The following is a 21,629-nucleotide window of genomic DNA, read 5'->3' on the forward strand; positions in this document are numbered from 1 at the left end:
TTTCAAGTCTGTAGCTACTTATCCCACTAAAAGAACAACATGTTGAAAGTTCAATGTATCGTTATTTTAGATGTTCCAATATCCCTCAGAAAAAATATAAAAGGTAATGTTTTATCATTCTTTTGCACACAAACCGTCCACTCCCCAATGTTGGGTCTTGAGCAATTTAAAAATGTTGGGTCAAGACAGATGGGTCTTGAGCAATTTAAAAAAAAGATCACAATTCCCTTTTTAAAAAATCAGGGAAGGTGGAAGTGCTTTATCTGGGCAAGTTCAGGTTTGTTATTATCAACTACTACTCTACCTGCCCTGTTTCCCTAAAAATAGGATCCAACCAGAAAATAAGCCCTAGCACAGAGGTGGGTTCCTACCGTTTGGCCTGCTTTGGTTGAACAGGTAGTAATTTGGTGGCTTGGGCTGCTGGAACTGGCAACGATCCAGGCCTGTCATGCCCCCAAACTGGTTCTCTCGACTGCGCCATAGGCGCTGCCATCTTTTTTTTGCTTCTGCACATGCGCAGAAGCTTTTTTTAGTACTGTGCATGTACCCGTAGTGTGCATCAAGCAAGCATGCGGGGTGCATCCCTGAGCAAACCAGCAGCAGCGGCAGCCAGAACCCACCCCTGCCCTAGCATGATTTGCCAGGATGCTCATAATATAAGCTGTATCCCAAAAAATAAGCTCCAGTTAAGATCATCATGCAGATGGATGTATTTAGTACTGTGTTTTCCTGAAAATAAGACCTAACCAAAAAATAACACCCCCCCCTTCGTGTTTTGGAACAAAAATTAATATAAGACCTGGTCTTATTTTTGGGGAAACACTGCACTACAAATGGACTTTGTTCATGTCCCCTGTGGACAACTGTGATCCTCAAAAGTTTGAGAATCTCTAATGTAGTACAGTTTCATACAAAGCATTAAATACCCCACAGTCATCCATTATGTATATTTTCCTTTTTCCCCCTTCCCTGGATTTTGTTCAAGTCCACTGTGGACAACTGCCATCCTGCAAAGTTTGAGAATCTGTAACGTTGCATAGTTACATACAAAAAAATTATCTTTAAGTACAGTACAGTTATCCATTATGTATAATTTCCTTTTTTCCCCCTTCTCTATTTTATACAGTTTTCTGAAACTCTCTGTAGCAGTCCCAAACAGCTTCAAGCTTGTGGAAATCAAAAGAAGGCCAACAATGATTTATAACAACAAGCCATAAATAGTTGTATGATAATAACAATTTGATAGCAACTGAGATGAGTATCAAACAGTTAATAAAAATCAGGAATGAAATCAGAAAAAATGAAGCGGAGAAAAAAGAAAGACATGAATGGGAAAAGAACAAAAAATTTAAAAGTATCGAGGTAATAGTCTAAGCAACTACAGCTAGTCCTTGACTTACAACAGTTCATTTATGGATCATCCAAAGTTACACTGAAAAAAGTGACTTATGACTGTTTTTCACACTTACGACCATTGCAGCATCCTTATAGTCGAATAATGAAAATTAAGACACTTGGCAACTGATTCATATTTATGAGGGTTGGAGTGTCTTGGGGAATTCACCTAACAGCCATGTTACTAACTTAACAACTGCAGTGATTCACTCATTAACTTTGGCAAGAAAGGTCATAAAATGGGGCAAAATTCACTTAACAACTGGCTCATTTAGCAACAGAAATTTGGGGCTCAGTTGCAGTTGTAAGTTGAGGAATACCTGTGTTCCTTACTTGCAAGGAATACTCCACAGGTAACAAAAGTTATATAGAGGCTCAAATTATATATTCACTAAGGCTGCACTACTGTTACATTAGTCTTCTCATTGTTCCTCTCACCCATCTCTTCCTACTTATGATTGCAGGACTGTAACTTTGTTGCTTGTATCTTTATGATTTATATTGATTGTTTCCTGATTGCTTATTTGTACCCTATGACTATCATTAAGTGATGTACCGTATGATTCTTGACAAATGTATCTTGTCTCTTTATGTACACGGAGAGCATCTGCACCAAAGACAAATTCCTTGTGTGTCCAATCACACTTGGCCAATGAAGAATTCTATCCTGTCCTGTCCTGTCCTGTCCTGTCCTGTCCTGCCCTGTCCTGTCCTATCCTATCCTATCCTATCCTATCCTATCCTATCCTATCCTATCCTATCCTATACTATACTATACTATACTATACTATACTATTCTATTCTATTCTACCGAATGCCTTATGAAAAGACCCATCTCCAAAGTCCATAATGCTTGGAAGCGTGGAAGGAAAGAGAATGACTAGCAGCAAGTTGGATGGACTCATTTATGGGTGAACTATGGAAGACCTGAAGGAGAAAGTTGTAGAGAAATTATCTGATGAAAGGTCTATGTGATCTTTAAGAGTCAACACCACCAACTTGATGCAACATAATGAAGTCAATTGATCAATCAACAAAAATTACCCTGTTTACAGTCAGGTGGCGTAGCTGTCTTCTAGATAAAGTACCCATAGAAATGTTTTTGAAAAGAGGAATTCTAACTCTGTAATTTGGAGTGCATTGGTGTCTGCTTTAATCAGCTTAAGATGTAGGACGCAACTGCCACAGCTCGATATAAATGAGATAAGCTTCTCTTATGAAAGGATGTGTGCATTAAGAATTCACACAAGGTATTATAGGCACCATAACAGCTTGAAGATATGTGGACTTCAACTCCCAGAATTCCCTGTGCTGGCTTGAGAATTCTGGCACCCATCTTCAATTTGTTAAGGTTGAGAAACACTGCTCTATGGAATAATTTATGTGAGAGCTAGACATTTGTAACTGTCCTTCAACAGATTAGTTGTAGGAATTGGCATTTGCATCTTTAGACTCTTTAGAATAGAATACAGCTGGAAGGGACCTTGGAGGCCTTCTAGTCCAGCCCTCTGCTTAAGCAGGAGAACCTACATTATTTCAGATAAGTAACCGTCTAGTCTTTTCTTAAGAGCCTCCAATGATGGGAGTGCCCATGATTTCCGAAGGTAAGCTGTTCCACTGGTTAATTGTCCTTTTGGTAGGCCATATATAGTACACAGACACCAATCCAATACTTTGACAATTGCCCTCATTGATCAATTGAATTTTGTATTGATTAGGGAAATGACAACTTTTTAAAACCTGCAAAGCAGATGAGATATTACAGACATATACTCTCTATTGACAGGTTTGGCACTTTCGCACCGGAGACTTTCTCATAATTTTAACGCAATGTTACAATTGCAGGAAAGCTCCACAACCACACAACAGCTTTTTGACCATGATGAGTAAGAGAGCACCTGGCTCAGGTGAAAGAAAACAAATTTCTTACCATGACAAGATTTACAAGACATGGCAAAAGGCTCCTACGATTGGTGCTGGCTCTTTAAGAAAAAGTCTGAGATATGCTGATTGGCAGCTAACGTGAAAACGTGTTTGATCTTTAAGGCTCAATTTTATTACAGTTTGCTTGGAACTTTCAGTTCCTTCTCCCCCGCTCCCCAGTTTTTTGAAATTGGGGAAGTAGAATGAATGAGCAAAATGATCGCCTTACGTCTTGTAGGGATTCACAACATCCGAAGAACACTTTGAATGTCTCCCCTAAATAGTCTACATTTAAATTCATTCTGGGAGATTTCTTCCCCTTCATACTCTTCCCCTAGTGAAGAAAAGAGGGCCCAAACATGTCACCCTGTGACATTGCAACGTTCACCCTTTCAGCCCCCAAAACTATCCACAGGTTGTTTAAAACAAAACCTACACCTGAACATCAGCAAGATGGAGGAAATGATGTTGGACTTCTGGAGGAAGAGAGAGGAATCTGCCCCACTCTACATCAAGGGGGGCTGTGTAGAGAGACTCTCCTCCTTTAAATTCCTGGGAGTCCATCTCAGGAAAGACCTCACCTGGAAAAACAACACAATCCAGGTGGCCAGGAAGGCCCAACAGAGACTCCATTTTCTTAGGGTCTTGTGCAAAAAGAACAACAACTGATGACCTCCTTTTACCTGTCCACAATAGAAAGCGTCCTCTCTTATGGCATTACGGTATGGTATGCCAGTCTGACAGCCGCAGATAGAAAAACATTACAGAGGGTGGTGAGCATAGCACGAAACATCGTGGTCTGCCCCCTGACACCACTAGATGAGATCGCTAGGGCTCGCTGCCTTAGAAGAGTGAGGGAAATCCTAAGGGACCACTCACTCCCTGGTCAGCACTTCTTTACCCTCCTACCATTGGGAAGGAGATATAGAAGCATAGCCAGCTGCACAAACAGGCTGAAGAACAGTTTCTATCCATGGGCTGTCAGACTCCTGGATGCGAAATAACATCATAACTATGTAGTACGATGGACTTGCAGGCCAGCGCAATGTGTAACATGTTCATACTGGTACAATTGGACTGGGTCAGGGGTGAAATCCAGCAGGTTCTGGAGAACCGGTAGTGGAAATTTTGAGTAGTTTGGAGAACTGGCAAATGCCACCTCTGACTGGCCCCAGAGTGGGATGGGAATGGAGATTTTGCAGTATCCTTCTCCTGCAATGCCCACCAAGCCACAGCATGCCAACCAAGCCATGGCCACAGAACCGGTAGTAAAAAAAAAAAGAACTTCCCCACTGGATTGGGTGTTTGTTAATATGACTTATTGGGTTAGGGACTTTTTGTCTTCACTGTGAGTAGTATTGTGTTGGGGATGGTTGCACTGAGGGAGCTCAACCAGTCTCACTGTACATATGTTGTGCACTGACAAATAAAGTATTATTATCATGCAAAGAAGATCCAGGAAGCCCAATCCGCAGTGTGAAAGAGCCCCTCCGTGAGATGATAAGTGCTCAAAACTTCTATTATTTTTTAAAAAAATGTACAAACCATATTTTTCGGAGTATAAGACACACCTTTTTCCCTGAAAAAAGAGGGTGAAAATCTGGGTGTGTCTTATACACTGAATACAGCCTTTTTTTTGCTTCCCGAAACCTCGCCCACTTTGCAAAAATGGCCGTGCAGAGCCTTTAGGAGGCTTTCAGAGAGCTCCTGGGGGCTGGGAGGGCAGAAATGAGCACTCTATAAGCCTCCTAAAAGGCTGTTTTTGGGAGGTCTGCAGAGTGCAAAAACTTTTTTTTTAATTTGCCTGTTCAAAATCTTTTTATACTCCGGTTTGTCTTATACTCCGAAAAATACGGTACTTAAAATTGGAAAGCTGTACTATATCTCAAGCAGAACTCAAGCTGGTTTATATTCGAAATTTAATACCCACCTTGACTGAAATGGAACTCAATCTCAAAAGAAGGTTTCATGGCTGCGCACGCACGCACACACTTACAAATATAAAATGAAGTGTCAAGTGAATTAAAGAGCTGAAATGCATAGTCTACCCAAGGACCTCATTGACCCAATAGCCACAAATCCAGGATGAGGTTAGGAGGGTTTAAAAGCCTACTATTAGTGAGGGGCATGTAAAAGTCCATTATGCGCTAGATCTGAGACTGGAAGGAAGCACAGCAACAAACAGAAATGCACATTACCTGTTTTCAGTCGCCACAGCAACATGTTTCTTGCCACTGTGGAAGGAGGGGAATAGTATGAATAAATGTAGTGGACAAGACCCCAGTGAGGTAGGAGGGTGTTAATTGAAAGGAGGCAGAAGGCATCTCCAGCTTGCTTGGTTACAGCCAACCAGTAGGAAAGTCACTTGAATATTAAGGGAAGCAAGTTGATCACAACGGTTGACACAAAAAGACAGTTTCAGTTCTTGTTGGGATATGATGTGCCTCTTTCTGTGCATCCGAAGCATTACCCTATATCTCCCCTTTCCATCCATCCATCCCATCCCATCCCATCCCATCCCATCCCATCCCATCCCATCCCATCCCATCCCATCCCATCCCATCCCATCCCATCCCATCCATCCATCCATCCATCCATCCATCCATCCATCCATCCATCCATCCATCCATCCATCCAATCAGCTAGCCTAGAAATCAGTTTGCCCAGATGTCTCCCCCCCTAATTTCTAGATTTCTAGCCTGGAGAATTATTTTCACTAACAAAAGATAAGAGCATACAATTCAATGCATACATTTAGAAACTAGGTTTATAACATGGAGAGTTTAAAGTCCTGTACTTAGTACAGAAAGGCAATTAGACTTCACAGTCCCTGTCCTCAGTCTTAAGTCAGGCTACTGGAGAACAATTATTATTTCAGTGCACTCACTTCCTTGACAATTGAAAGAACTGATGGATATTCTCTAGCCAGAACTCATAAATGTTGTGAAACAGAGTTGCAGATGCAATCCTATGACTCTTGACTGAAAAGACCTTGTGTTTAATACAGCTTCCTCCCAAAAGATATATATGAAACTGGAATCCCAATAAATGATTATATTGGAAATTACATAATATTGGAAATTGCACCTAACAAGCCCTTAGACCAGTTGAACAAAGGGCAAGAATAGATATGGGGAAGGCTCTTCAAATTTTGCCACTATATATTTATTTCCCCTGGCCAATATTTCCCACCCCCCTCCTCTGTCTCTCCCCTCCCTCTCCCTTCCTTGTCAAATTGTGAGACCACCCATCAAACTCACAGAGCAACTCTGGGCAGTGTATAATTAAAAGCATAAAAATCATATAAATATGAGAAGGGAAGGTTAGAAATATCTTTGGACTATATATAAAGGTTATTAATCACAATAATAATTATTATAAAAAAATAAAATAAAACTATATCTATATACAGTTAAATCTTAACTAATAGGAGGAAAATGCTATGATATAGGATATAATTAAATAAAGAAAGGAGAATGATAATAAATTATATACATGGAGGATGAAATTTTTGGTATTAAATATTATGGATGTTTAGCTGAAACAGAATATGAGGATTTGATGTTAATGGAGGATTTTATAAATAAGTAAATGAAATGCCAGCATGTGGTTATGGATTAAATCTTTGGTATAGTTAAGGATGAAGGATGTTTAAATAACTGTAGTCAATTAAAAGTGGAGGTATGATGATGTTAATATAGTAAACATTTGAGTTAAGATATTTCAATTAATATGAATTAATGGGAGAGATGCACAAAAACTTGTTGTAACCAGCTGATATACTTTTATATAACATATACTTTTTTTTTGCTGTGAGTGTGTGTTTTTCTTTTTTAATTGTTGTGTATATACAAAGTGTGTCTGTGGGGGGAAATATAGTTAGGATAAACTAGTAAAGGTAAGGGAATAAGAAATGATACTAAATTATACCTATTAAATGAAATAATAAATGTATAAGAATGATAAATGTTAAAACACCTGTAACCAAATGACATGCTATATGTGATGATGGTTTTTTTCTTCTTCTCTGTTTTGTTTCTTGTTCTTTTTTGCTTGTTTATGTAACAAAAATAAAATAAAATAATTTAATAAAAAAATATCATATAAATAACATATTTGATCTGGGGGCAGATTAAAAGAATGGAATGGAACAATTAAAGTTTTCTTTTTACTTTACTGTGTTTAGGAGACAAGGGGACTTCATTTTCCTCTATCTTGTTACTCTTCCTTCAAGATATAAACTAGGCAGAAATGATAGCTTCCCCCCCCACAAAAATAGCTCAATTAATTACGATATTTTTCTTTAACACAGCTTACTGTATTTGGGATGAGTATAAAATCATTGCAATACAAATGACTAATGCCTTTTCAGAGAGAACTTTAAAAAAAAATCTCTGAAGTTTCTGACATACATATGTATCATCCAAACACAACTCAGCTTTTCCCTTTCAGTTCAATCATTTCATTTATATGCAAATAGATTTTAATTGAGAAATCGTAGGAACCTTAACTGATGAATGATGGCAATTTCTGAAATCTGGAGACAGCTGCAGTAAGAATATCTCGGTGATCCATACAGAGTTATATTTCCCCCTAGCAGATGTGTAAGGACTGAACAAACCATCCAGCATCAACGCTAATCTGTCAATTAATAAAACGTTGGAACACAAGAACACAAGGGCACTTTTATCTCTTGTTGATCATCTGCTTCTGTTCTTGTCAAAGAGAAGCGTCTGTTATTAGGCCCTTCCCTTAGCATATGGCTTATTCTCTGCTCTGTCTCTCAATTAAACCCTTAGTTTCAGCACATGTGTTTTTGAATCAGTAGAATCAAAGAATTCATATCTTTTTTTAAGTTTCACAAACTCTATGCCAGTGTTTCTTAATCTTGGCAGCTTGAAGATGTGTGGGCTTCAACTTTCGGAATAATGGAATAACAGAGTTGGAAGGGACCTGGGGGGGAGTTATCTTTCTGGTCTGGCATGAAACACTATGCTATTTTAGACAAATGCTTGTCCAATCTCTTATTAAAAACTTCCAGGGATGGAGGAGCACCCACAACTTCTGAAGGCAAATCATTTCCCTGATCAATTGTTCTAACTATGAGGAAAATTCTCCTTAGTTCTTGGTTGCTTCTCTCCTTGATTTGTTTCCATCCGTTGCTTCTTGACCTGCCTTCAGGTGCTTTGGAGAATAACTTGACTTCCTCTTCTTTGTGGCAGCCCCTGAGATATTGGAACACTGGTATCATGTCTCCCCTAGTCCTTCTTTCCATTAAACTAGACATACCCAGTTCCTGCAACTGTTCTTTATATGTTTTAGCCTCCAGTCCCCTAATTGCTATTCCCCAGAATTCCCCACCCTGCAAGGAAAGCATTCTCAAATATGCTTTCCCCCCTCAAAAGGCAACTGAACTTACTTTGTTTTTCATTGAAGATGTTTTGCTTCCCATCCAAGAACGTCTTCAATCAACTGAAGGATTGAAGAAGTTTCTTGGATGAGACCCGAAATGCCTTCAAGGGAAAACAAAAAAACCCCAGTTGCCTTTTGAAAAAAAAAGCACCTCTGGGTCAACCATAACTTGGATGACTGACAATCTCCATAGACCATGGGTCAGCAATCTGTGGTTCTAGAGCTGCATGTGGCTCTTTCATCCCTCTGTTTGCAGTTCCCTGTTGCCGGTCAATAAAAGGAAAAAGGACGCTGCGCTATGAGAAGACACTATGGTGGGGGAACTGGATTTCCAGCTGGGAAAAGGGAAAAGGATGCTGCACTAGGAGGAGACTCTATGGTGGGGGAACTGGACTTCCGGTCAGCTTCAGAATTGAACAGGACCTTTGTGGCTCTTTGAGTGTTTAAGGTTGCCGACCCCTGCCTTAGACATTCACATTGACTGGTTGATGAACATGGCTTACAAAGCGCAGGTTATAGTTGACCCAAAGGTGCTTTTTGGAGGGCAAATAAATGGGAAATCATTCAGTTGCCAGGTTTCTTGTGATGCTTTGCCTTTGATTTTAACAAATCTTGCTAAAGAAGGCTCTGCTTAAAGCATGCTGGGTAAAAGTCATTGGGTGGAGGTCCAGCTGCTTGACAACCATGCTCGACTGAATTCTCTTCAGCAAAGTGAAATAATTAAGCAGATGAGCAGATTACCAATTGCAATTAACTCAAAGGTGAAATTCAGCAGATTCTGACAGGTTCTGGAGAACCAGTAGCGAAGTTTTGAGTAGTTTGGAGAACCGGCAAATACCACCTCTGGCTGGGCCCAGAGTGGGGAGGGAATGTGGATTTTGCCTTATCCATCCCTTGCCATGCCCATCAAGCCACGCCCACATAACCGGTAGTAAAAAAAATGAATTTCACCACTGAATTAACAGTTTCGTTGTACTCTTCTATCAGTTTGCACCAGGCACAAAAGGCTACATAAATCTTACCTGTTTCGTATTTTATTTGAACACTTATATCGAAAGAACTACTCTGCAGTGGTCGCAGGGGCATTGTGAAATAAAAAGAGGAAACAGGATGATATGAAAGAATAAATAAGATAGTTTCCTTGTAGCAGAAAGGAAGCCAATTCAAAGGAAATAGAAAACACAAATCTCAACAAGCACGACTTCATTTTAAATTGGTTAATACTTTGGATGTCAGCTGTTAAGATTCAAAATAATTCTTCTTACTGCCCCAAAAAGCTATACTGTATAGTATAATAGCTGATGGAGAAGAATCACGCTAGTGATTACTCTCCGCTTTTGCACCCAAATCGAATGCAATTCTGGAATACATGCCTCAGGCCAATTCCCACATGCCTGTTTATCATCTGATGATTTAAATATCAAGTAAAAACTTGTGTGAGCAAGAGAACCATGATCGCACTCCATTCAAGGGAATTGGCTCTGAAATGAAACTGGGAGAGACTTTCGATGATGTGCAATAAAAAAAAAGTGTGTGTAAGGGTGAACTTCAACGTCTTTTGGGGGTGCAGTATTTAACTGTTGATGTGCTCATAATTGCTTTTCTGATTTACTCCACATTGACTGTGCTTTTTCAAAAGGCAACTGGACTTTGGTTTTCCTAGGAAAGACAAAGTCCAGTTGCCTTCTGAAAGAGCACCTGTGTTGTGGCCCACCAGCGGCCAGCAGAGCTGGCAGCAGAGTCAGACAATGAGGAGGTTGGGGAGGAACATGGGCCAATCCTGGAGGCTGGGGAGAGCTCTGATAAGGGTTCAGTGTTGGAGGCAGAGATGGGACCAAGGCCGTCTGGCAGTGATCAGGTGCCTACAGAGCTAGACAGCAGTGAGGCAGAAAAACAGTTGGAGCCTGTTCCCAGTGTGTGCAGGTGCAGAGCTGCCACAAGAAAAGAACAGCTCAGAAATCAGGGTTGACTTGGGAGTAAGGCCACAGGTGGGCAGTGAATGGCCCCTCCCATATGAAAGAAAAGAGGAGCGAAAGGGGAGTTGGCTTTTGCAGGGAACAATTTGTTCATTCATTCGTTAGTTCATTTTAGGAGTGTGAAGATCTGTCCATGAAGCTCAGGAACTCTGTGCCAAGTCTTTCCTTGCACAGCCCTGCGTTTGGAAAATATTTACATGGCAGTTTTATCAATTAAGGAGACCTTCTCTCACACCAGGCGAAAAGATGGCACAGATTTACCCGCAGGACAAAGGGTACTGGGAGAGGAACACTTTTTAGTTCAAAAACTAGTGTGAGAGATGGCCAGGACAAAACACAATGCAGAGTCTTGCGTGTTTAACTTCAGTGTGAGCAATAAAGAGTTTAGGTTGTGCCAGCCAGTTATTTGCAGAGGGAAAAAAAGAGAGATCCTGTATAAAACTATGTAATAACTTGGATTCTGCCCCTTCCTGATTTAAGCAGTACACATCTAATTTGTGTGTGCACTCCCTCAAGCAATGAAGGCCACAAATGTGAACAAATGGACATTAGTCTGCAATAAACCCACAAAGCTTTAGTTGCAACTGATAATAAAACTCTCTGTTTAAATTGAGTATTAACCCAAGTATTTTCTGCCTGTCCTGATTTCTCTAGCATTCAAATTTTTCAGTTCACAGTGTGCAATTTAAAGAAGCAACAGATTTTTCCATTGCAAATCAAAGAGAACAATAAATTAAGGGACTTAAGGTAAAAAGGCAAATACGATAATCTGTTTTGAGATTCTTTATTTCAGATAAAACCACGCTGCTATATACAAGAAAAGTAACTTTCAAAGCAACTGCAATACACAAAAAGCAAATGTCATCTAAATGTTACACCATGCTGTCAACAACTCAGTGTATAAATTATCTTATATATATTTCTTTCTGGCCAACTTGCCTTTTGCTTCTGAACTTCTGCTTCCAACGCTGTTACTCACAATGATGTAACGTAATAAACCCTGCCTCTTCAACATACCCAACACACAAGGGGGGAAAATGTGAATTAACCCAGAATACAGGTAGTCCTCAACTTACAACAGTTCATTTAGTGACCATTCAAAGTTACAACGGCAATGAAAAAATGTTTTTTCACACTTACGACCATTGAGGCGTCCTCATGGTCACGTATCAACATTCAGACATTTGGAGAATTGACTCATATTTGTGACGGTTGCAGTGTCCTAGGGTCATGTGATCACCTGTTGCAATTTTCTGACAAGCAAAGTCAATGGGGAAGCCAGACTCACTTAACAACCGGATTACTACCTTAACAACTGCCGTGATTGACTTAACCACTGTGGCAAGAAAGGTTGTGAAATGAGCCAAAACTCACTTAGCAAATGTCTCCCTTAGCAACATAAATTCTGGGTTCAATTGTGGTCGTAGGTTGAGGACTATCTGTACCAAGTGACTTCATCAATATGACCTAAATGAACTCTGCCAACTATGAGAACTGGAGTGTTGATCCAAGTCCTAGATACAATACATTTCTCTTCCAACTTCTGAATTCCAATATTCTTTCATCTATATTCTATAGCAGTGATGGCGAACCTTTTCGGCATCGAGTGCCCAAATTGGAACATGCATGCATGTGCATGCATGTATGTGCGATGGAGCGCCTAAAACCCAAAGACCAGCTGGCCGGCATGCACTTGTCTGTTTTTTGGGCATTTTCAAGCCATTTTTCGGTCCAAACACAGCCTGAAAATGGCCTGAAAAACAGCCTGAAAACAGCTGAAAAACACCCCACAAAATGGCCTCAAAATGGCCAAGAAAATGGCCTGTTTTCTGGCCGTTTTTGGGTGCATTATCAGGCCGTTTTGAGGGCCATTTTGGGGCTATTTTTCAGACTAAAAATGGTCTAGAAATGGCCCAGAAACCAGTCCAAAAATGGTGCAAAAACTGGCCCAAAACCAGCCCTGAAAACAGCCTGAAAATGCCCCAAAAATGGCCTGGTGTTTTGGCTGTTTTCCAAGCTGTTTTCCAGCACTCTGGCACCTGCGGATCTGCATGCCAGAAACCAGAAGAGCAGCTGGCGACGGCGCATGTGCTTACAGAGAAGGCTCTGTATGCCACCTCTGTCACGCATGCCATAGGTTCGCCATCACGGTTCTATAGCAATAGAGCTTTAATCTGGCTATAAATATGTATATACCCACTTCCCCATTCAATATACATTGGTTAAAAGCCAGAAATCGTAACAGCCAACTCACATTGTCTCTTAATGACTCAGGATCTACGAATTGGCCAACCAAATCAAGCCACTTTACAATTGAGAGAACTTACAGGCTGGATGAAAGAAACCATAATAACAAAGGCAAGCACTTAGAGGAAAAAATGAAATAATTTGGAAAACAAATAACAGTTATGTTTTTAGCTTCTCAAGATTTGTGGAGGCTGCTCTTATGCTAAACTCAGGAAAGGTGTTTATATTATATTCCTCTTCCAGCTGGGCACTTTAGCCACAGGACAGTTAACCCTTGACATTAAGGATTTGCGCAGAGAGGCCGTGATGCCAGTTGCGCAGTTTGGCAAAACGTGGGCCGTTACGCTCCGTTTCAAACCTCTCCCTGTGGCATGGAAAGACAAAGGGATGGGGAAGAGACAGAGAGAGAGACAGAGAGAGAGACACACACAGAGAGAGAGAGAGAGCAGGAGAGAGAGATAAAGGATGGAGAGATAGGGTTTAAGTTGCCTCCAAATGCTGTGTTAAAATAAAATAAAATAAAAAGGACAAAGCGAAATCTTTTTGTGGGGGGAAGGGGGCAACAATCAGAATTGCTCTAAAATTTGGAAGCACCCAATTCTCCTTTCTTGGCCATATTTGGTTGGGCTTGACAGGGCTGCTTTTGCTAGAAATCCATCCTTTGGCCAGCAAATTTCCATTTGCTCCAGCAAACAAAAGTTTAACAGCACACACAAACAAATGCGAAGGCTTTCTGCGTCTAGGTTAGCTTCTCGTTCTACAGCAAGTAGTGATTTGAATAGCAGTAGAGAGGTTATCTTTCTGTTATTATGGAATAATGCAGTTGTGGGATTCACATTTTTTTTACTATCGGTTCTGTGGGCGTGGCTTGGTGGGTGTGGTGTGGCTTGATGTGCATGGCAAGGGAAAGATACTGCAAAATCCCCATTCCCTCCCAATCATCTGGGACTCAGGAGGCAGAGAATAGATAAGGGTGAGGCCAGTCAGAGGTGATAGTTACCGGTTCTCCAAACTACTCATAATTTCCACTACAGGTTCTCCAGAACTGGTCAGAACCTGCTGAATGCCACCTCTGGAACAATGGATACTCCCTGGAAGTGATGTCATAGATTAGGGCATAAATAATGCCCATCTATTTGGGGTTTTGAATGACAAAATTCGAGTGGCATCAGTGTTGTGGTAAGAAAGAGGGTATTCCCTTAAGTAACTATACGACACCTGCAATTCATTCAAATTAATTGAATTTGGGTCAACACAAGTCTATTCTTTTTTTAAAAAGACTTTTGAGTGGCTAAAAAAATAAAATAACAAAAGATAAAAGGTTTATTGAAAAAAATTGATTTTGTTTGGAGGGTTTGTTAGGCTAGTAAACATCCCCCCTCCTTTTTAAGCACACGACTTCAAAAATTTAAATTTGTTTAGATGCCGTTCTAGAGAATGAATCAAATCAGATGGAAAAGAAAGTATTGCATTCTCATCCACAGATTCTGTTTTTCTCCAACTCGATTTCATTGAGGGCCACATCAGGGTTGTGTTTGACCTCGGGGGGGGGCAGGGGGGGCATGGCCAGCTAAACATCACTCATGTCAGGGGTAACTGTGGCGGCCCAAGTACTCTGCCAGGGAAAACAGGGTCCCAAGCTCCATTTTTGGCTGCAACGGCCTCATGCAACCTTCTGCCAACGAAAATGGAGCTCAGGAGAGCTGTATGCGGCCCTCCCCAGCTCCATTTTTGTTGGCAGAGGCACCAAGGGCTAGTTTTTTTGCTGTTTCCAGGGTGGCCCTGCGGGCCAGATTTAAGCACCATGGGCCAGATCCAGCCCCCGGGCCTTGGGTTTGACACCCCTGTCCTCCACAATTCCACCTCAAACTGATTTGTGAAGTTCATCTGGAGATGGATTTGCTTTCCCCTGAAAATGTCTACAGGAAGTCTGATTGCCTTGACTAAGTCCCATGGTCAACACTCAGTGGTGCATGGAAGCAAGAGGCTGTACCACTGAGAAGGGAATGAATGAATCCTATTTTTCTCAAAAAACAAACAAACCCAAAACCCAACCCTCAGATCAAATCAGACCTCTGGTTGGAGTTTCCAACACAGTTCACCTGCATGCTTGTAAAAACAAGAGGGTGACCTTTCTAAATTATTGTAGCAACCCATGGAATTCAGGAAGATGGTCTGATGTCTATGCTGGACACTCTACTACAGGGGTGTCAAACTCAATTTCATTGAGGTCTGCATCAGAGTTGTGTTTGACCTTGAGGGGCCAAGATGGGCACGGCCCACTTGACATCACTCGTGTCAGGGGCACCTGTGGTCGCCCGAGTGCTCTGCCAGCAAAAACGGGCTTCAAACCTCCGTTTTCAGCTGGGCTGGCATCCTGCAACCCTCTGCAAGTGAAAACAGAGCTCAGGAGGGCCATGTGTGGCCTCCTGAGCTCTGTTTTTGCTGGCAGAGGGTCGCAGGAGGCCGTCCCAGCCAAAAACAGAGCTTGGGAGTCTGTTTTCACTGGCAGAGGCACTGTGGGCTGATCCTTCACTGTTTCCAGGGTGGCCCTGCAGGCCAGATCTAAGCACCCCACAGCCTCGATGCGGCCCACAGGCCTTGAGTTTGATACCCCTGCTCTACTGCATTAGCTGCATGGATGAAATTAGAAGCAGAAGCGGCTCCAGTGATGGAGACAGAGAGTCGAATTCTCTTTCCTCCTTCCCTAAAAGATCATTTCAGCCCAGCAGGAGAAGAAACCGAAGGACTTTCTTCCTGCTGCCTGCAGTTCCAGTTCTCCTTGGAATTGTTCTTAGCTGCAAATTACATTTTTAAAAGTGGCCCTTAATTTAAATCACATCGTCATTGAAGTCTCATTAATTTGGGCTTCACCCTGTTTTCTCAGAACTTTTGTTAGCCTAATTACTTTAAGAACATCTCTACTGCTTCCCAAACATGACGGGTTGAGAGAAAGATAAATTAGATCACAGACAGAAGCTTTTCCAGGGCATGCTACTTTTTGCATTACAGGTATACTTGCCTTTGATTTAATATGGCTTCCTTCCTTCCCTCCTTCACCCTACCTTTCTTCCCCCACCTTTCTTCCTTCCTCCCTCCCTTCTCTTTTCCCCCTCCCTTTTTTCCTTCCTTCCCCTCACTTTCCTTCTTCCTTTCTCCTTCCCTTCCTTTTTTCTTCCTTCCCCTTTTCCTTCCTTCCTCCGTCCCTTCCCTCCTCAACCCAGCTTGCTATCATGTACCTAGTAACCAAGCAATGGTAGGGCAGCAGAGGCTATGGATTCTACCACATTTGTTAGCCAAGTGAAATCCAACAATCTTATGAATTACAACTTATTCACTCATTCTTTCTTTCATTTACTCATTCATAGATACCCGTAATTACCATCAAAAGAAGAGAAGCACATTCGGCATACAGTTAAAGCAGTTGTGCTTCCTTTTTCTGGTTATTTGGCTATAACTTTTCATAGAATAGAGATAATTGAACAAACTTTGTTGCATCACATTCTTGATTAAATGATCTTTCCATATATATGCTCCAATACCCCAAAAGATTTCCAGAATTTTGGCCACCACTGTAGGTCAGCTGCATAGGTTATAAAAGAGAGTCAGTTGGTCTAATGGTCCAAGCATTAGGTTAGAATCTGGAAGACTGTGACTTTTAGCTCTACCTTAGGCACAAAATCAGCTGGGTGACATCGGGCTGGTCACACTCAGCCCTGAGAAGAAGAAGAAGACAAGAGCAAACTGCTTCAAAAAATGTTGCTCAGAAAATTGCAGGGGTCAGTTAGCAACTCTGACTCAAAGTCATCACAAACACACACACACACACACACACACACACACACACACGCACACACACACACACACACGCACACACACCAATCTTCTGTGAAGACCCCTAAATACAGTCCCACCCTGGTTCCCCAAAAGCCTAAAGCTATCTCTGTTCCTTGGATAGCATCCAATTCCTTCGGGTTTCACTAATGAGAAATGTTTATATTCATTGCTGGCTCTTGGAGCCATCCAAATACTGTTGGTAGCCAACTCTACCATCAGCAGTGACAGCATTTCTAAGGCAGAGGTATGAAAAGAAAATATCTATGGTTGGTTCTGCCAGCTGCTATAATTACCCAGATGTTTCTCATCACCCAGAAGCTTAATTTAAATCTCAAAACAGAATTGGAGTAATCACAACTATTACCAGACTCTTTGTCAAATCTCTAAGAGATGGGTACATTTTCCTGAGATGGTTCAGTACATATACGGCAGGTGTACATGCAACTAAAACTTCACCCAGGACAACTGAGATGCTGAGACCGCATCACAATTCTTACACAGAAATGTCTTCCATGTACAAATTTGGCAACCTATGCAATTTAGATCTCTGTTCCATAAGAATTCTGCTACATGCAGTGAAGATCTTGGTCTGTAGCTCTTCTAAGGCCGAAGATAGAAGGAGAATTCCAACTAGGTCAACAACTGTTATCCCTCATGGAAAGCAGCTAAATTTAGTTGCAAATATACTTCAGCATTTACAGACAACGGGGAGCATCAAAATCTCAGGGTTCAAAACTCAACCAAAGCCAACCTGTGTTAGCACAATGGGAACTTTGGCAGGACAAATAAGCCAGATCATGAACTTCTGTTTCTAAGAAGGCATTCAGGAAGGCAGGGATATGACAACAAGAGAAGAGGTTTATCTTCTCTAGACCATCACAACTAAACTAGAGGAAAACAAAAGGGAAGCTGGTAGCCAATTCCAAGAACACAATCGCAACCACCTTAAGATAGGTTAAAGAGAAAAACCTGAGCTTCTAAATATTTGCAAATGGACAAACATTTCACTCTAGTAGCAAAAGCAGTCCTGTGTGCTCACACTGCAGTATTTTGAGAAGATTGATCCAAATCAATTTATTGGGAATGGATTAAACTTCCCCCTTCGATTTAGTTTCTGCAATGACACTCTTTGGTAGTCTTGTTCATAACATTGGAATAACAACATTTGTGCACCTCCATTGAAACAAATGCTAATCCCAGCATCATCCCAATAAATGCTTGTTAAAACTGCAATCCAAGAGTAGGGCAAAGCACATGCAGGCCGGTTCGCTGAGTCTTTCTGGCAAAGTTAGCCCATCACAACCCTTGGGAGATCCTTCTACCAAAACTTCTCATCAAGTGCTCCCTGGAATTACAGTAAGTTCTGATCTGGTCTGCTTGGGACATCTGGTTAAACCAAAAGCATGTTTGTATTTTAGTGATTTGAGTAGAAGTAGTAGGTTTTTTTTAAGGGTAAAAAAAATCTAATGGGCATAAAAAAAATCAATTAATGCTAGTTCTTGTTATCGGTAAACAGAAGGCCAGAAGGTAGCTAATTGCCTACCTTGATCTTCTCAAGGCATCCTCATCTGGATCTTGCACTGCAGATGAAAAATTGGTAATGTTAGAAGGAGAAGCATCAAGCAAGACGTTTGAATGGAGAATGAAACCTTACTACAGTTTGTGGGGAAGAACTACATTTTACTCTCACCAGAAAAGGACAACTCTAAAGAGGAAATCTACCAGAATCTCTCAACATCAGTTATTTTATCCAGAAAGTATCCATACCTTCCAGTTTAGATCATCGTCATATTTCCCAATGGGACTTATTTGAAGAATGGGGGACAAAGTAGGTGTCCAATTCATTCTGTAGCTAAGGCCATTGCATCCCAGTTTTCAAAGTTTTGAAACTTTGAAAACTGTGATATGAGAAGTTTTAATTTGAATCCTCTCTGAAATGCCTGTCTGCTTTCTCAATCTCAAAAGTCTCCCCAAATAAGCTTTTAGGAAAATGGATTTATGCTGGCATTATTGACAGATTACCTGATATTTGATCTAGCCAATCCCAAAGCAGGGAGTGTTTAATAATTGTGAAAAGAATAAAGTGAACATCAGAAGGGTTGTTTGGCTTTTCGTTAATGAGGGTTGGTGATAGATTCATTCTTTACATTTAGATGGTTGATTGACAGCACCGTTCATCTGGTATGCAAAACAATGTTTAATCCAGATAGCCCTATGGGAAGTGGATTACTTGGGGGGCTTGGCTGTGAGATTTCAGACCAGAGTCTGGCATAGATATTGCATTGGTCTTAAAAATATCTGCAACTTATTGTAACCACTGCTAATATCATGATTTAGTTTGAAATTTGGAATCTTCTTGTAGTGGAGCATGCTTCAGTCTGTATGAACTGCTATTATTTTGATTTGAAGACTTTCTTTCTGATCTAGTTTCAGCATAGAGTCCCCCCCCCCCCCTGCACAGTATAGACACAACGGTCAAAATGATGCTGCCTAGCTCTTCTTAGCTGGGCTGAGAAGTTGCCTTCAGCCAGTTCTCCTGAACTCTTCAGAACATTATGCCATGACTTTCTGAAATGTTATGTATCTGGCCCAGCAGGAACTATAAAGCTTTCAGTCATTTTTCAATAGACTTCAGTGTCAGAAGAAGGCAGAGGGACCAGTTATCTACACTTCTGAAAATGATTTCATCAAGTACGGGTAAAACCAAACTATATCCTGAAATTTTAAGAAGCTCAAAAGGAGATCTTTCTATCCTTTATGGTCTTCACCCACTCCCAAGCTTTTTCCAAGAGTCAGGTGACTTGTTGACCAAGGAGAATCACACCAAATCTGGTAGATCACTTCTTAGTTTGAGGCAATTTCCTTATCTTACAAGACTTTTCTATATATGGGCCAGGAATCTACAATGGTTTAGGGGGACTATTCAAGTCAAATCAAATCAAATCAAATCAAATCAAGTGAGAATGTTGTAGAGAAGAGGCAGAATGAGAAACACAACTGTTGTAAAGTTCCTTCACATGTGCCTTAACTTAGGAGGCTGGGCTAAATAATCAATTCAGTGCTTTGGCTCTGCTGATGTGGAAGCAAACTTCTCAATTTCTATGGATTTATTTGGTGGACTTCCTTCTGAGAAGAGGTAGTCCTCGACTTAGGACCACAATTGAGCCCAATATTTATGTTGCTAAGTGAGAATTTTTAAAACTGAGTTTTGCCCCATTTTATGACATTTTTTTGGCAACGTTTGTTAAGTGAATCGCTGCAGTCATTAAATTAGCAACACGGTTGTTAAGTGCATCTGGCTTCCTCATTGATTTTGCTTGTCAGAAGGTCGTAAAAGGCTTCCCTATTGATTTTGCTCATCAGTGACCCCAGGACACTACAACCGTCATAAATATGAAGCAGTTGCCAAGCTTCTGAATTTTGATCACACGACCATGGGGGATGCTTAAATGGTCATAAGTGTGAAAATGGTCATGTCACTTTTTGAAGTGCCGTTGTAACGGTCACTAAATGAACTGTTATAAGTCGAGAACTACCTGTGGTGCATCAACCCTAATCACTGTTTTTGGAAACTTTACCTGAGTTAAACAGTTCAGAAGGTTATTGAGGCAGGTCAAAAGTGACCTCGAAGGGAATTCATTGTGATCAGGTAGATAAGGAATTGATTGAAGGAATTGATTGCTGAGAATCAACACAGTTGTTTTCACGTGAGACTAGAGCCTCATTTTAAATCTTGTTTTGCTGTGTTTGTTTACAAGGAGATTGGCATGATCTATTGAGCAGATCAAGTCAAGTCAAATCATATCAAAGGTTTAATATGGTCATAGACCAGCACAGTTCTATTGATAGGCTTTTCTGCTCAAATTATGGTGTGTAGTTGTGTACCATCTTGCAGAACATAGTTTTGCCTCCTCTGATGATCACTACTATAAACTCTAGGCTGGATATTGTGATATTTTCAAGGACCTGCACTTGAAACTGATTATCGGAATGCCACAAAATGGAATGCAAAAATGTTTTAAAACGAAGATAGTAAAACCTTGGGTTTACAGTTCCCCACTTAAATGCAGCAACTAATTTTTAATTAGGGCTTTAAACTCAAATAACAACATGGATTGTATCCAATGCAGTCTGGACAATTGACTTAATTTACATCATTTGCCTCAAATGATATAAATTAATGCAAATAACATAATTGCCTCAATTATGTCACTCCATGGTGACAATGTACCTCAATTATGCAAATGCTGTAAATTACACCGAGTTGCCTATGGAAAGTAACCGATGTATCTCAGAAACATTCTATCTCTATCTCCTAAAAATCTGCCTATTTCTATCTACCCTCCATTCTCATCTCTTCATGAATGTATGGCATTTTCATGGCCGTAAACTACGTTCTTACAAAATACATCTAGCATTCCACCGCTAACTCAATCAAAACTCCTTGGTAGTTTTGTTGCAATCACAATAATTGTTTCTAAGTTGTCTTTGGGCATTAAAGATCACTGCCTCCTTTCTCCGTGGGCCGAGACGACCCCAACAGACTTTTGAGTGAAGTCACTTAGTGTCCGAAGGTATGTTCTCCACCTGCAATTTCTCTAACAGAAGATCTTCTCCATCTCTTTTCTTGGAGGAATAGATAGGCAAGATGGATTTTGATGGTATTTTCACAACAGAGTTTATGATGGTTGTAATCTGGGCAAAACTGGGACATTTGTGATTCTAACCTTCTAACCTTTCAAATCTGGTAGTGGTTTTCAGTGAATTACAAACAAAAGTTCCTTAAAAAAACGTAATTTAGCTTTTCTTGGAAACTGAGGATTTGCCTGCTTCCTCCTT

General features: G+C 40.8%; 1 protein-coding gene across 1 annotated transcript in view; it reads right to left on the bottom strand.

The window, feature by feature from the left end:
- Positions 1-21,629, bottom strand: part of LDB3 (LIM domain binding 3) — a 138,618-nt gene that overhangs the window by 34,905 nt on the left and 82,084 nt on the right. Inside the window, exons 9-10 of the mRNA XM_032232242.1 lie at positions 18,334-18,370; positions 1,848-1,882 (exon numbers count right to left, since the gene is read on the bottom strand). Of these exons, the coding sequence (XP_032088133.1) occupies positions 1,848-1,882; positions 18,334-18,370 (72 nt within the window). The remainder of the gene's footprint in view (positions 1-1,847; positions 1,883-18,333; positions 18,371-21,629) is intronic.

This window comes from Thamnophis elegans, chromosome 15, assembly GCF_009769535.1.
Source record: "Thamnophis elegans isolate rThaEle1 chromosome 15, rThaEle1.pri, whole genome shotgun sequence".
Lineage (NCBI taxonomy): Eukaryota > Metazoa > Chordata > Lepidosauria > Squamata > Colubridae > Thamnophis > Thamnophis elegans.